Source organism: Uloborus diversus, chromosome 8 (assembly GCF_026930045.1).
Source record: "Uloborus diversus isolate 005 chromosome 8, Udiv.v.3.1, whole genome shotgun sequence".
Taxonomy (NCBI): Eukaryota; Metazoa; Arthropoda; class Arachnida; order Araneae; family Uloboridae; genus Uloborus; species Uloborus diversus.
The window spans coordinates 12,754,036-12,769,518 of record NC_072738.1 but is presented as its reverse complement, the minus strand read 5'-3'; the positions used below and the strand labels follow the sequence as shown (position 1 = coordinate 12,769,518).

The 15,483-nt window shown below is 34.7% G+C and overlaps 1 protein-coding gene across 1 annotated transcript in view; it reads left to right on the top strand.

Moving 5' to 3' along the window:
- LOC129227931 (titin homolog) overlaps positions 1 to 15,483 on the top strand; it is a 111,028-nt gene that overhangs the window by 37,164 nt on the left and 58,381 nt on the right. Inside the window, exon 5 of the mRNA XM_054862551.1 lies at positions 942 to 2,621. Within this exon, the coding sequence (XP_054718526.1) occupies positions 942 to 2,621 (1,680 nt within the window). The remainder of the gene's footprint in view (positions 1 to 941; positions 2,622 to 15,483) is intronic.

Here is a 15,483-nt window from a genome sequence, read left to right as displayed (position 1 = left end):
ACCAGATTCGGCATTTCACTTTCGTCGTCAAATTTAGCATCAGTTTAGCAAAATATCTCTAAGTTGGAGAGAAAAAGCTTTTGTGATCTATTCCCAAGTGATCCCCTATTTGAAGCATCACTTTAGGCTGCTTTAAAATTGACATTGATATGCTACAAGAAATGTGTAAAGCGCCCATTTCGAACTTTATGTTGCAAACAATATGGGAGATGTACAACTCGACTCTATATAGGATTGACATACTTAATTTCAACTTTCTGCGTTATACTGTTTTAGAGATATGTGAGTTAAGGCCCTTGCATCTATGAGTAGGCGCATCAGCTGAAGATTAGACATTTTAATTCGGAGCGTGTTGTTTTTTCTGGCTTGTTATCGCATTTGGTGATTGTTCACTGCCAGCGATTATTGGCGGCACGTGAATTGTTTATCAAATAAAATATTATTTTCTGCAAATTTGATGAAACCCGAAACTTTGCTGTGGTAACCTTAGCAGCGCAACAATGAAAAATCCGATCCAAAATGGTTAAACTTAAGCTGATGAGTCGAACTATTTTATATAGCGGCTCTAATGTGAGTAACGCGCATACAAGACGTCACGAAAAAACTCGTTTTTTTTTTTTTTTTTTTTTAACTCGGGGAGAGTTAAAAATTAGTTTTAGACTTTCCATTTGCATCTAGCAAAACCCTACACTTTTTTCATTACACAGTGTGAATTAAATGCAAATGTAAGCCGAAATTGGACGGGAAATTGTTTCGAAAATTCATTTGTTATATAAATAAATTATTTGCAATTGGTCTTGGAACGCCCTTAAGGAACGTTTTGTAAAGATTGAACTATGACACATGTTACTATATTATGAGTTAGTCGTACTATTTATAGTTATAAGTACATTCTATGTACTTATATTTTAACTTTTTTAAAAATCAATTTTATTTTGCAGAAATGTGTCAAAAGCAAGGACTTGACTGTGAGACTTCAGAAAATAGTGTGGAAGATATGGAAGATACAAAACAAAATGAGTGTGAAGGTGTAGGAGGTCAACTGAAATGTGTGAGTTCAGAAAATGCTGTGAAAGGGATAGAAAATGCAAACAAGAAGTGTATGGTTGAGGGAGGTCAACTGAATTGTGACAGTGCAGAAAATGACGCAGAAGAGGTGGAAAATATTGGGAAAGGGATGGGAAATGCAAATAAGAAGTGTGAGGTTGAGGGAGGTCAACTGAATTGTGACAGTGCAGAAAATGACGCAGAAGAGGTGGAAAATATTGGGAAAGGGATGGGAAATGCAAATAAGAAGTGTGAGGTTGAGGGAGGTCAACTGAATTGTGAGAGTGCAGAAAATGACGCAGAAGAGGTGGAAAATATTGGGAAAGGGATGGGAAATGCAAATAAGAAGTGTGAGGTTGAGGGAGGTCAACTGAATTGTGAGAGTGCAGAAAATGACGCAGAAGAGGTGGAAAGCACTAATGAGTGTATGGGTGAAGAGGGACAACAGAGATGCGACAAGAATAGTGCCAAAGGAAGCAAGGGGAAGTCAAGGAAGCAGTTAATGGAGAATGACGAGGTAGAAGAATACGATGAGGGAGAGCTAATGAAGTCTGATGAAGATTTTGAGAAGGAAGGTTATGGAGAAAAACGAGGCCCTGGACGTTCTGGACAGCATAAGCCTGCAGGTTCTGGAGTACAAAAGCCGGGAGGGAGTTTTGATATAGATTATGAGGAGGAAGGTGATGAAGATGAAAAACTAAAGCTTGGAACCCCTGGTAAGCAAAGGCCAGGTGGTCCAGGAAAACAAAAGCCAGGAGACAGTTCGGATATGGATTATGAGGAGGAATGTGATGAAAACAATGAAAAACCAAGGCCTGGTACCCGTGGTAAGCAAAGGCCTAGCCCTTCTGACGAACAAAGGCCTGGTGGTCCAGAAAAACAAAAGTCAGGAGAAAGTTCGGACATGGATTGTGAGGAGGAAGGTGATGAAGACAATGAAAAACCAAGATCTGGCACCCCTGATAAGCAAAGGCCTAGTCCTTCTGATCAACAAAGGCCTGGTGGTCCCGAAAAACAAAAGCCAGGAGAAAGTTCGGATATGGATTGCGAGGAAGAAGGTGATGAAGACAATGAAAAACCAAGATCTGACACCCCTGATAAACAAAGGCCTAGTCCTTCTGATCAACAAAGGCCTGGAGAAGGTTCGGATATGGATTGTGAGGAGGAAGGTGAAGAAGAGGTTGAAAAACCGAGACCTGACTACCCTGATAAGAAGAAACCTAGACCTTCTGATCAACAAAGGCCTGGTGGGCCAGGAAAACAAAAGCCTGGAGAGAGTTCTGATATGGATTACGAAGAGGAAGGTCTTGAAGACGTGGAGAAACCGAGCCCTGGTGGTCCAGGAAACCAAAAGCCAGGAGAGAGTCCTGATATGGATAGTGAGGAGGAGGATTATGAAGAAGTCGAAGAACAAAGTCCTGGAGCTCCTGATAAGCGAAGACCTGGCCATTCTTCCCAGCAAAAGCCTGGATATCCTGGCCAGAGAAGACCTGGCTATCCTGACCAACAAAAACCTGGATCTGAGGGAGATATAGAATTCCCAGATGTTAAGGAAAATGAAATCCCAGATGAAGGTAGGAGTGTTTAAATGTTTCATTTATTTTGTTTGTGTATTTTACTATGTGTAGTTATCGGTGATATTATAGTTATCAGTTCATAATATAATTATATTTTCCAATATAAACAAATATTAAATAAATTACACGCACGTGGTGCTTGGTTTAACATTTAACTCAGTGGCTCCCAACTTTTTTTGTCGCATTGCCCCTTCTACAGTTCAACTGACACCTATCGCCTCCCACCCCACATTTTTTTTCTTGAAAAAAAAGAGCAATAAGTTGAAATTAAGCAATAAATAAATACCTTTGTGTCGAGAAATAACAGGAAATATCCAACGTTGTTTAGCACAAATAAACAGATTTCAGAATACACGTGTTTCGAGGTTTCAAGAAACCCCTTTTTCAATTCAAAGGTGTGAGCTCCTAGATGCAAAGGCACCCAGTAAAAGCAATGAAAATGGACAGCAGACAATTTAAATATCAAAATAAGCAATAACAAAAGCAAAACAAGACAAAACGGAACTCAAAGTCAAGATTTATTGCATGATTCCCTCCCAGAGAAAACCGTTAAGCAATTAATTTCAGTAAAAAGATCCATAAAATACATGTTGCTGTCAAAATGAAACCGCTTATTAATAAATTAGCAATAAATTTATGTCCAAAAAATTTTTACTACGAATCAACTGCCACATTTAGCGAAAGGAAGAATAAACATAATTCAGGAAAACCGAAAGAGGTTGGAAAACAACAAAAAGTTAAACAAGTACAAAATAAAACATGAAATGGAAACGTAAAGACAGAAAAAAAGTTCCAAAGAAAGACATTACCATAACCACCTACAACGCAACGAAAAAAAAAAAGAGATCAAAGAAGACTACCAATTAATGAATGGATGCCACACTGCAGAAAAATACAGAATGGATTTAAGATCGTTAACTAGATTAGAACGATTCTTCAGAATGTGGAAAGACTCCCAAAAATCAAGATCTGATGAATTTGGGCATTTCTGTATAATTTTAAATGAGTTGAAATTAAAGGAGTGATTTGAGTCTCAGCAGTGTTGAGCAATACTAGACTTATTGAATTGTTGTTTTCTCACATAATTTTTATGCTCTTTTAAACGAAATTTCAAAGAACGGCGGGTCTGTCCAATATAGGCAAGGCCGCAAATGCAATCAATTTTATAAATTCCACAATCATTAAGAGGATCAATAGAAAGAATCCTTAAGAGACGAGAACGAAAGTTTATTAATTGGTGAAAACATAACATGGAAATGGAAACGTTTAAGTATCTTAGCGATCTGAAAACTAACAGAAGGAAAGAATGGTAAAACGACCAAATTCTTAGTGATGTAAGTTCTTTTTCGAACATTACTTTGGGATCTTTTAGAAAGCTTTTTATAAATGGAATCAATCAAAGTGGGCGGATAGTCTCTATCAATTGCCACAGCTCTAAGATAGTTAAGTTCAACATTAAGAAGTTCCTCTGAAGAACAAGTCTTTAAAACACGATCAGCAAGATTATTAAAGGCTGAATATTTTTGATTAGGTGGATGAGACGATAGTCTATGAGGAGGTAAAGAAACAACAAAAGGTTTGCGATAAACAGTAGTTTCAAAACCAGACTCAGTTCGAGAAACGAGAACATCGAGAAAGGGAAGGCAGTTATTTTGTTCTAGTTCATACGAGAACTGAATATGAGAATCTATAGAGTTTAAATAATCAAAACCTCATCAACATTAAGATCATTATGGTTCATAAGAACAAAACAGTCATCAACATAGCGAACATAAAATTGATACTGAAATATTTTTTAACAGCTTAACTTCAAAGTAATGCATGTAAATATCACTAAGAATGGGGCTAAGTGGGTTTCCCATAGCCAGACCATCAACCATAGTATAAAATCTACCATTAAAAACAAAAGAACATTGTTTTAAACAAATCCGAGTCCAATTGTTTCCAATATTGGTACGGCTTCCTACAAACTTGCGAAATATTTAGTCTCAGTGTTTTCTCCCCTTAGGAGTCGGAATTTATTCACTGTGAAAAATTCGACTGAATTTGTCGAAAAAATTCATAATTTTGCTCCAAATAACTCTTTCATGGCTTCATTTGATGTGAACTCTTTATTTACGAACGTACCGGTCGAAGGTTCATTGTTATGCCTTAAGAGTAGACTTTCTGAATTTCATTTTACTTCTAAGGAAATTGAAGAGTTAATTTTTCTTACTCGGATTTGTTTAAAACAATGTTTTTTTGTTTTTAATGGTAGATTTTATACTATGGTTGATGGTCTGGCTATGGGAAACCCACTTAGCCCCATTCTTAGTGATCTTTACGTGCATTACTTTGAAGTTAAGCTGTTCCAAAAATTACAGTTTCAATTTTATGTTCGCTATGTTGATGACTATTTTGTTCTTATGAACCATAATGATCTTAATGTTGATGAGGTTTTGATTATTTTAAACTCTATAGATTCTCATATTCAGTTCTCGTATGAACTAGAACAAAATAACTGCCTTCCCCTTCTCGATGTTCTCGTTTCTCGAACTGAGTCTGGTTTTGAAACTACTGTTTATCGCAAACCTTTTGCTGTTTCTTTACCTCCTCATAGACTATCGTCTCATCCACCTAATCAAATATATTCTGCCTTTAATGCTCTTGTTGATCGTGCTTTAAAGACTTGTTCTTCAGAGGAACTTCTTAATGTTGAACTTAAGTATCTTAGAGCTGTGGCAATTGATAGAGACTATCCGCCCACTTTGATTGATTCCTTTTATAAAAAGCTTTCTAAAAGATCCCAAAGTAATGTTCGAAAAAGAATTTACATCACTAAGAATTTGGTCGTTTTACCATTCTTTCCTTCTGTTAGTTTTCAGATCGCTAAGATGCTTAAACATTTCCAATTCTATGTTATGTTTTCACCAATTAATAAACTTTCGTTCTGGTCTTTTAAGGATTCTATTGATCCTTTTAATGGTTGTGGAATTTATAAAATTGATTGCATTTGCGGCCTTGCCTATATTGGACAGACCCGCCGTTCTTTGAAATTTCGTTTAAAAGAGCATAAAAATTATGTGAGAAAACAACAATTCAATAAGTCTAGTATTGCTCAACACTGCTGGGACTCAAATCACTCCTTTGATTTCAACTCATTTAAAATTATACAGAAATGCCCAAATTCATTAGATCCTGATTTTTGGGAGTCTTTCCACATTCTGAAGAATCGTTTTAATCTAGTTAACGATCTTAAATCCATTCCGTATTTTTCTGCAGTGTGGCATCCATTCATTAATTGGTAGTCTTCTTTGATCTCATTTTTTTTTCTTCGTTGCGTTGTAGGTGGTTATGGTAATGACTTTCTTTGGAACTTTTTTTCTGTCTTTACGTTTCCATTTCATGTTTTATTTTGTACTTGTTTAACTTTTTGTTGTTTTCCAACCTCTTTCGGTTTTCCTGAATTATGTTTATTCTTCCTTTCGCTAAATGTGGCAGTTGATTCGTTGTAAAATTTTTTCGTACATGAATTTATTACTAATTCATTAATAAGCGGTTTCATTTTGACAGCAACATGTATTTTATGGGTCTTTTTACTGAATTTAATTGTTTAACGGTTTTCTCTGGGAGGGAATCATGCAATAAATTTTGACTTAGAGTTCCGTTTTATCTTGTTTTGCTTTTGTTATTGCTTATTTTCATATTTAAACTGTCTGCTGTTCATTTTCATCGCTTTTACTGGGTGCTTATAAGCTCACATCTTTGAATTGAAAAAGGGGTTCCTTGAGACCTCGAAACACGTGTATTCTGAAATCTGTTTATTTGTGCTAAACAACGTTGGATATTTCCTGTTATAAGGTGAAATTAGCATCGATAGTTACGAAAATATCATACATAATTTTAATATGAAGGAAAAGTAAATAATACGTATAGCAGTTTGACCCAGTCACTCTTAATCGTTAAATTTTTTAAAACCGTTTTTGCGCATTTTCCCCATACAGAAACGTTTGATGAGATATACTTAACCTGGGGTGCCCATCACCCCCCCAAAAAAACTAGGGCGCAGCCCCCCAATACCATGAATACATCCCTGAGAACAAGAGCTCCCGTAAAAAGTGAAAAAATACCCCTCAAAACAACTCCCCCTAAAACCTTCAGTAGTGCAGGATGCAACATGTCCCCCTCCCTACAAGGTAGACATCCCTTAGCAATGATTATTGACACGCTTTTTAAAGTCAGCAGTACCTTTTTCCAAATTGGACTCTGGTTAACTCAAATCGCATATCATAACTATATGATTCTAATCATGCGATTAGAATCATATAGTTATAATATGCGATCTATAGTAGATATATCATAGCGAAACTTTTTCCATTCTCATTGCTCACAGCTCCAAAGTGTGTTGACAAAATATTCTGATGGAAATTGAGTTTCAGACACATAATTGCATTAATGATCACAGAACTTTTGCAGAATTTATTTGATCAATTGTTAATAGATGTCTTCCTCTCTGCTGCTTAGAAACACTTGCAACGCATCTTTAAAAACGTTTATAAGGTTTTTTTCTTTTTCTCACCTAAATTTTTATCAAAAACATTGATCGCCATAACTGTGCGTATTTGAAGGGTCATTAAAAATTATTTCCTTAACCGTAGCTTCAATATATCTTGGGATTTTTGCTCTAAGGAAAGGGTTCCCAGCCTGTGGGGGCATTTCATAGGGGGTCATGACATTATCTCTACATTTAAAAGTATATCATTACATAGTTCAAAAATTAAAATATATAGAGACATAATAGCATTTTAGAGCAGTGGAGAATCCAGTTGAGGGGTTATGGGGTTGCAACAACTCTCCCTCCCCTCATACCCAAGTACCTGAACCCCCAACGTCCTCTAAAATTGTGTTACATTTTGGTTTAGGGACTTCCATCCCTGCAAATTTCCGCGAAAGAATTCCGAATTCACTTTCCTCTAACGTCATCTAAAATTGTCTAAAATTTCATTTTTGGAACTTACATCTCGAATGATTTCTGCAAGAGATTCTCTAAACCCCAATCCTTATCCTGAAAGATGTCCTGTGTGTTTTTGGGACTTAATTTTAGAAATATTCCGGGAAGAAGCCCTAAGCCTCAACCCATCTCCTTACTCCATCAAAAAAAGTGAAGAAATTACAGAAAAGTTACTACACTCTCTGCTTTTTTTATTCGACGTAAGTACGAATGTTTGAGATATGAGTTCGCTACCACTATGAGTTCAGGTTTGCGGATTTCATTAAAATTCTCAACCCATGTCAGTTAGATCTACAATGAAACATATATCTATTTAATTGTAATTTAAAATAGCCCCAAAATATATATTCTAAGTTTATAGATTAAGTTTAAACTGCGATTTTATACTTTTAGCAAGTATATTTCGCATGGTAATAAATACCTATTTTTCGTACTTCAGATACCACCTTGACTACTTGCACACCCCCAACGAAAGTATTTGAAGAAACCATGAATGTCCCGAGTAAGTAAAAAAATTCTTCTTCACTTGTTTTTTTTTGTTTTGTTTAGTTTCAAGTCAAAAACAATGACTGGTTCTGAATTTATGTATGTTTGTAATACGTAGCGTGTCAGAACAGAGGTTTAAACTTCATGACGTTTGTTTTCATAAACTTTAGTCCTAGATGCTTTCTTTGAATTCAGAAAAGGTCAAAAGCAAATTGAGTGAAGATATTAAATGTTCGAAGCGAGAAAGAAATGGTGAAAAAGTACAAAGTCCAACTTTTATATACTCCTTAGGTGCTAGGGAGGCGGCATTAAACCGGTCGGAATGGAATGCCACGCTAGCTGCCTCATGCGCCACTAAGCCTTAAGAGAATCAAGTCAAGTCAAGTTCCTACATTTATAATTAGGGAATTCGCGAGAATGAAAACAATTTGAACTCAGAACACTTACACATTACATATGACCAATATTCTCTGAGATATAAAACGCAGCGTTTTGAGACTCGTAAATTCTGCATGACTTGGAATGTTTTAAGATATTTTCGCAACCGTTAGTCCTAGATTCATACCTCCAATTAAAAAAAGATCAAAACAAGATGCAGAGTTGAGACATTAAAAATTGAAAATGATAAACAAAACGAATGAATAAAACACGAATTTTTTTTTTTATTTAGTCATCTTGTCCTTACATTGAAATTTAGGGAATTCGCAAAAAGAAGTGTGCCCAATATTCACCGAGATATGAAGCTCGATATTTTGAGACTTATATCACTTTACACTTATTCACTTTACATCTTTTTAGGGCATATTTTTAATTTACAAGCTTTTGTAGTAAGTTTTTACGTATCATAGCATAGCGTTTAACTTTATTTTTCAACGGCAATGATAATGATAAATATTTTGCTTTTCGTTTCGGGGCCAACACGACAGTCTTCTGATAGGCGTTTCTTACGTCTCATTTCTTCATACACCTACTATATACAGTAGAATTTGTAATCCTAATTAAATGTTGTTCGTAATTGTTTCGAACTTTGTGCGTTAATTTTCTTTTTTACTTCAGATGCTTCTCCTAAAAATGTTTATTGGGCATTTTTTAAGGTATAAAATGTAATGTTTCATATTTTGTTCGCTCCAAACTTTTAGTATCTTAATTATAAATCTTATTTTGGCCATTTTTGCAATTGGAATTATGTTGGACTAACGGTTGCGGAAATAAAGGCTCTGGAGATTGAATGTGGATACGCTGCATAGTCAAATTTATACTTCTTGAATGATTTAGACTATCTCAAAAAGAGTGTGACCTTTCTCTCTTTTTCTGTTTGTCAGACGTTAGCTATGATACTGAAAGTAGGAAGAGTGTTTTTTGAAGTGCTCAAGATCTTGAAATCCTTAGCACTAAAGTTTGCACTTAAAATAAGCTTTCCTTTGTGAGAAAACGACAGTATATTTCTTTTTTACTTCAGATAAGTCTCCTAAAAATGATCATTGGGCATTTTTGATTATATAAAATGTAATGTTTCATATTTTCTTCAATCCTTTTTTAGCTCCAAACTGTTAGTATCTCTATTATAAATCTTATTTTGACCATTTTTACAACTGGAATTATGTTGGACTAACGGTTGCGAAAATAAAGGCCCCGGAGATTGAATGTGGATACGCTGCATATTCAAATTTATATTTCGTGAATGGTTTACAGACTATTTCAAAAAGAGTGTGACTTTCTCTCTTTTTCTTTTTGTCAGACGTTAGCTATGAGACTGAAAGTAGGAAGAGTGTTTTTTGAAGTGCTCAAGATCTTGAAATCTTCAGCACTAATATTTGCACTTAAAATAAGCTTTCCTTTGTTAGAAAACGACAGTATATTTCTTTTTTACTTCAGATAAGTCTCCTAAAAATGATCATTGGGCATTTTTGATTATATAAAATGTGATGTTTCATATTTTCTTCATTCCTTTTTTAGCTCCAAACTGTTAGTATCTCTATTATAAATCTTATTTTGACCATTTTTACAACTGGAATTATGTTGGACTAACGGTTGCGAAAATAAAGGCCCCGGAGATTGAATGTGGATACGTTGCATATTCAAATTTATATTTCGTGAATGGTTTACAGACTATTTCAAAAAGAGTGTGACTTTCTCTCTTTTTCTTTTTATCAGACGTTAGCTATGAGACTGAAAGTAGGAAGAGTGTTTTTTGAAGTGCTCAAGATCTTGAAATCTTCAGCACTAATATTTGCACTTAAAATAAGCTTTCCTTTGTTAGAAAACGACAGTATATTTCTTTTTTGCTTCAGATAAGTCTCCTAAAAATGATTATTAGGCATTTTTAATCGTATTAAATGTAATGTTTCATATTTTTTTCAATACTTTTTTTAGCTCCAAGCTGATAGTATCTCGATTATAAATCTTATTTTGGCCATTTTTGCAATTGGAATTATGTTCACTGTTAAAACTACAGGATGCATTCGGCACCTTTCAGGGGAGAAACGCTTGTTCACCAGCGGCACCCAATACGGAGCCGAAATCGCACCTCTAAATAGGGTGAAAAACAGGCACCTTTTAAAAACTAGACAGCCGGAGTGAAAAAAAGGATCCTTCGGAGAGAGAAATGGCACCCTTACTATAGATCCTCCTCCCCCCTCCCCCGTATTGTGTGCGTTTTTGAATACAGTTGTGTCCTTTTTTTTTTTAGTTTTGTTTTGATTTATGATATTCTACGTTTTGGACATTTTTCACATTGAACTCGGTATTGGAAATGATTAAAACATGTAATTACCGCATTTGATCATATTTCAGAGTTTTCAACATAGTTAAGAAGTGCTCATAGCGTTAATTCATCTGATCGTGCTCTAACTCAGTGTTTCTCAACCTCTTTTGACCCACGGGCGCGGTAAAAGCAAATGAAAAACTTTGCGGACCGGTGAAATCTTTTTCTTAAAGAATCATAAAATAAATAATATGAATAATAACTCTGGGGCCGTTAAAAAACACGTGAAAAAATTCAGGGTTCTCTTTTTTTTTTTTACAAAAAGTAATGTTAAAAATTAATAAAACAATAAATATCTACCCCTTCACTTGTATCAAAGATCTGTCACAAATACGTTATAATTTAAAAACGAGTAATTATTTAAAACATGTGAGAAATTATACTTTTACTAAAACTTGACGTATTCCGAAAATGAAGCATAGCTGTACTTATGGATTATTTAAATGATGAGCCAAAAATATTCAGGGATTTTACAATTATGGAAAAACAAAATCGTTTCATAAACGTTAATAAAGAGTAGCAAAAGAAAATGCACATAAAGTTTTTCAACAGTTAAATAAAAAACCAAAAGAAAGTTCTAACGCTTTCGAGGACCGCTAACAGGAAATGATTCTAACACTTGAATGAAAAAGCAAAAAAAAAAAAAAGAAAAAAAGAGCTAGACTGAGAGAGTTTTTTTTTTTCACTAGCTTTATGTTATAATCTACGAAGCACAAGAAACATTTTTATTAAGGTTCTTTTGGTGACTAATAAAAGCCTGCTTATCGAGTATTCAAGAAGATAATGACAGATATTTTTAGTAGCGTTTTGAATGATGAAAATTTCAGGATAGTAACGGTAAACGAGAACTAGAAGACTAACGGTTACTGAAAAGCAATAAATGCACTTTTAAACACTTAACTATGTTTGAAAGCCCTAAAAACTACAAAGTGATCAAAAGCTGTACTTACTTGTAATTTCGGATAATTAATCCTAGAAAAGTTGGGTTTTAATCCAATAGTGTACTTCATTCAATGTGAAAGACACACAAACGCAATCATCATTTGTCCGCCATATTGAGGTGGTTGAATGTATGTCTAAGGCAAAAAGCGCATGCACAATGAGTCTTTCTGCGATTGCATGATGTTCTGGCTCCTCTGCTCTATTTTCTAGCCTGTGTTGCACCTTCAGGCACTATGCTTTCACCTTAGAGGGAATATTTTCACTCGTCTGGAACCCCTGGTTTTAACAGTGTTGGAATAGCGGTTGCGAAAATAAAAGCCCTGGAGATTGAATGTGGATACGCTGCGTATTCAAATTTATACTTCTGTTTAGGAGGAGATTTTACCAAACATATTTTTTGAAACATTTATATGGTCTATCATATTTGGCTTCATGTGTATTCTACTGATTTTTGTTACAGTAGATTATCAAAATGGAGGAAGGGGATGTTTTTACAAAACGCCATATTGTTACGTAATAAATGAATTTCTCAATAACTACCATAAACACACAATGAGTTTGTACAATTTTCAATAATACTAATTTCATTTCGCAAATAAAACTGAAATAATAATAACAAGATTATTTTTGTCACCAAAATATAAATAACTAAATAAAATAAATAAATGATGGAAGGTATTTCTTTGTATGAAAAATTTCGGAGTGGGTTTGAACCCTATAAACCACCCCCTTGCATACGGACCAGGATATACAGACTGTCTCAAAAAGAGTGACTTTTCTCTCTTTTTCTCTTTGTCAGACGTTAGCTGTAAGACTGAAAGTAGGAAGAGTGACTTTTTTTTTTTGAAGTGTTCAAGACCTTGAAAACCTCAGCACTAAAGTTTGCACTTAAAATAAGCTTTCCTTTGTTAGGAAACGACAGTATATTTGCAAAACGTTTAACTTTTCAAATTTCCAACAAATTACACTTCATAGGAATCAACACAATTCAATTAAGAGAAATAAACACCTTTGTGCTGAAAAGTAAAGTAAGAAATAACGACGTCAAAAAAGCACAAATTGCACATTACTGCAGATACGTGTTTCGGCGTTACAAGGAACGCCTTTTTCAATGCCCCTTTGTTCGCATTCCGTTTGGTTCTTTATTGGTTTATAATTTTCTCATTGGTGTTTGGTTAATCCTCTATTTTTATCTTTTAAGCTGTTTGCTTATCTAGCTCTTGGTTTTTGTCAAATGTCTTTTCATTCATACGCTCATTACTTTTTGCATTGAAAAAGGCGTTCCGTGTTTCGATGTCTGCAGTAATTGTAGATTACTGCAGACATCGAAACACGTGTCTGCAGTAATCTACAGTTTGTGCTTCTTTGACGTTGTTATTTCTTACTTTACAAATCGGTTAGTTAATCTTCTGATGGTGGGATTCACGGAATACACTTGCTGGTACCAGATGATTGCATCACTAGCTTAAATTGTTTATTTATGCCGATTGCTAATACCTTACTGATTTCTTTACAGTTGAACGTGAAGAAGTGAAAGTTCCTCCAAGGCGTTATTCGGAACGAATCGGAATAGTGACACGTAAGTAAGAAGACATTAATGCTCAAAAGGTTAGAAAATATATACTTACAATTTTAAATCCAAACTTAAAACTTGCTTTACTTTCTTTTTAAGTGTTTTTTTTAACTTTTAAGAGAAAGCACATTTTAATTTAAACTCAAAAGGCTTGTTGAGATGTTTCAGTTATCTACTCCATTTTTTGATTATTAATGTTTTCGTTCGATTGCTCATAAACTGTATTAACGGAACAAGATTCTCGTTATTTTAGTAACCAAGCTTTTTTTCCTGTCGATATGTATTTTTATTTAATTTCCCAGAAAACAAAGTATTAAAAAAATTGTACATTAAGCCTCACACTTTATCTATGTTTAATTTTTATTGATTTAGTTATCTTATAACTTTTGCAGTGTAACGACATTTTCAAAAGATCAAAAGAAAACAAAACTACTGTCACAACTGCGAACATTATTTAAGACGTTTATGTTTAGCAACTGAAAGTGTGTTTTTTTAAACATCTCCTACTGTAATTTTGGTGGTGTGAAATAAGTTTTTCTCTTTACAAAATACATATCTTCTGTGAATTATTCATCAGGAGCTAATGTAAAATTGCAGACAATTAAAACATAAAATCTAGACTTTAAAAAGGAGATTTCTGAATCAAAAACAAAAAAGTACACAGATGTTTTGTGAAAACACAGAGAGTTAATACGGAAGACTCTAAATTTAGATATAAGAGAACCAAGATTCCTTAAAATGACTAAGAAAAGCTTTCAGACTCTGCAGCAAGACAGAAATAAAATACAAGAAATTACTTAAGTTGACTGGATACATACGCGCATGGTTTCATCCAGCTACCAGGATCTATTGTCTAGCCTCAGCATAGACAGAGCGGAGCTTATAGCAATGGACATCTCATGTAAGCTGAGACTATCTTCACAAAAGTATTTAGCATGTATGGGAAATGCACAAAAATAGACGTGCTTTTTTTTTTTTTTTTGAAACTTTTAATCAACAAGCTTGGTCTACAGATTTTAAACAAGTAGCCGTGTAAATTGACATAAATAAGATAAACCACTAATGGCCATTGCTTCAGTAGTAGCCAGTTTAAGGGTTATATTTGGAAAAATAGGATTCCAGATCTTCCAATGGATTCAAAAGGGCATCGAACACTGTAAAAATGATTCAGAAACGTTCCTGGAAAATAATGGGCAGCTGATGTGCCCAATTTCTGCCAGTAACATATCTTACAAGAACAAGGAACGTTTTCCATTAATATTCAGTAACCTTTCTGAAATTATTTCGGAAGCTTCCTGGAAAGTTCAGAAATCTTCCCGTTAAAAGCCAGGCATGTCTCCGGAAAACTAGAGTTAATTTAGTAAGACATAATATCATAGCTTGGGACCTTCCTGGCTTATCAAAGATGTTTTAAATGCAGGATTGCAAACATGGCCAAAGCTAAGCCAGAATTGCAAACAGGTATGGAGAATTTTACTCGCCTGCAATTCTTGCAAAGCAGAGTAGTCCGTACTTATTCGCTCCCTCTGGAAGCTTATAATCAGCATGGACGGCCCGTAAATAAGATGAAGCAGAGTCACTTTATAAATACGCAATGTTAATCTTTAAACTGGGAGCTTAAAATATTTTTTACACCATTGAGAAGTGTGCATTCGTGCAACTTGTAGCTATTCAGGAAACTTTTTGGCAATGATACTTGATTTTTCCAAGAAGTGGATAAAAACCATCGAAATCACGACACGTTACTTTGAAATACTCAGTAACGTTTCGGAATTTTTTTACAGTGAAATCGTGCAAAGTGCCTCGTGCAGGAGGAAGTAAAGTCCGTTTTCCACGAGAATGCACTTCGCCACGCCCCCTCGAACGCAGAGTTCCATTTTACGTGGTGGTGATTGATAAGCAATCCACGCGCTTCTAAACAAGACAAAACCAGACATCTTTGTGCATTTTTATGTGCAAAAAAGTCAGTGTCCTTTACATCACTTGCTTCACTTGTCTGTTTTCATTTTAGTTTTTCTTACATTTTAAAAACTGCGGCTTTTGCAACGAAATGCTATGATCCGGAAATACCTTCTGCCGGAAAACAGCGACATTGAATCATCGG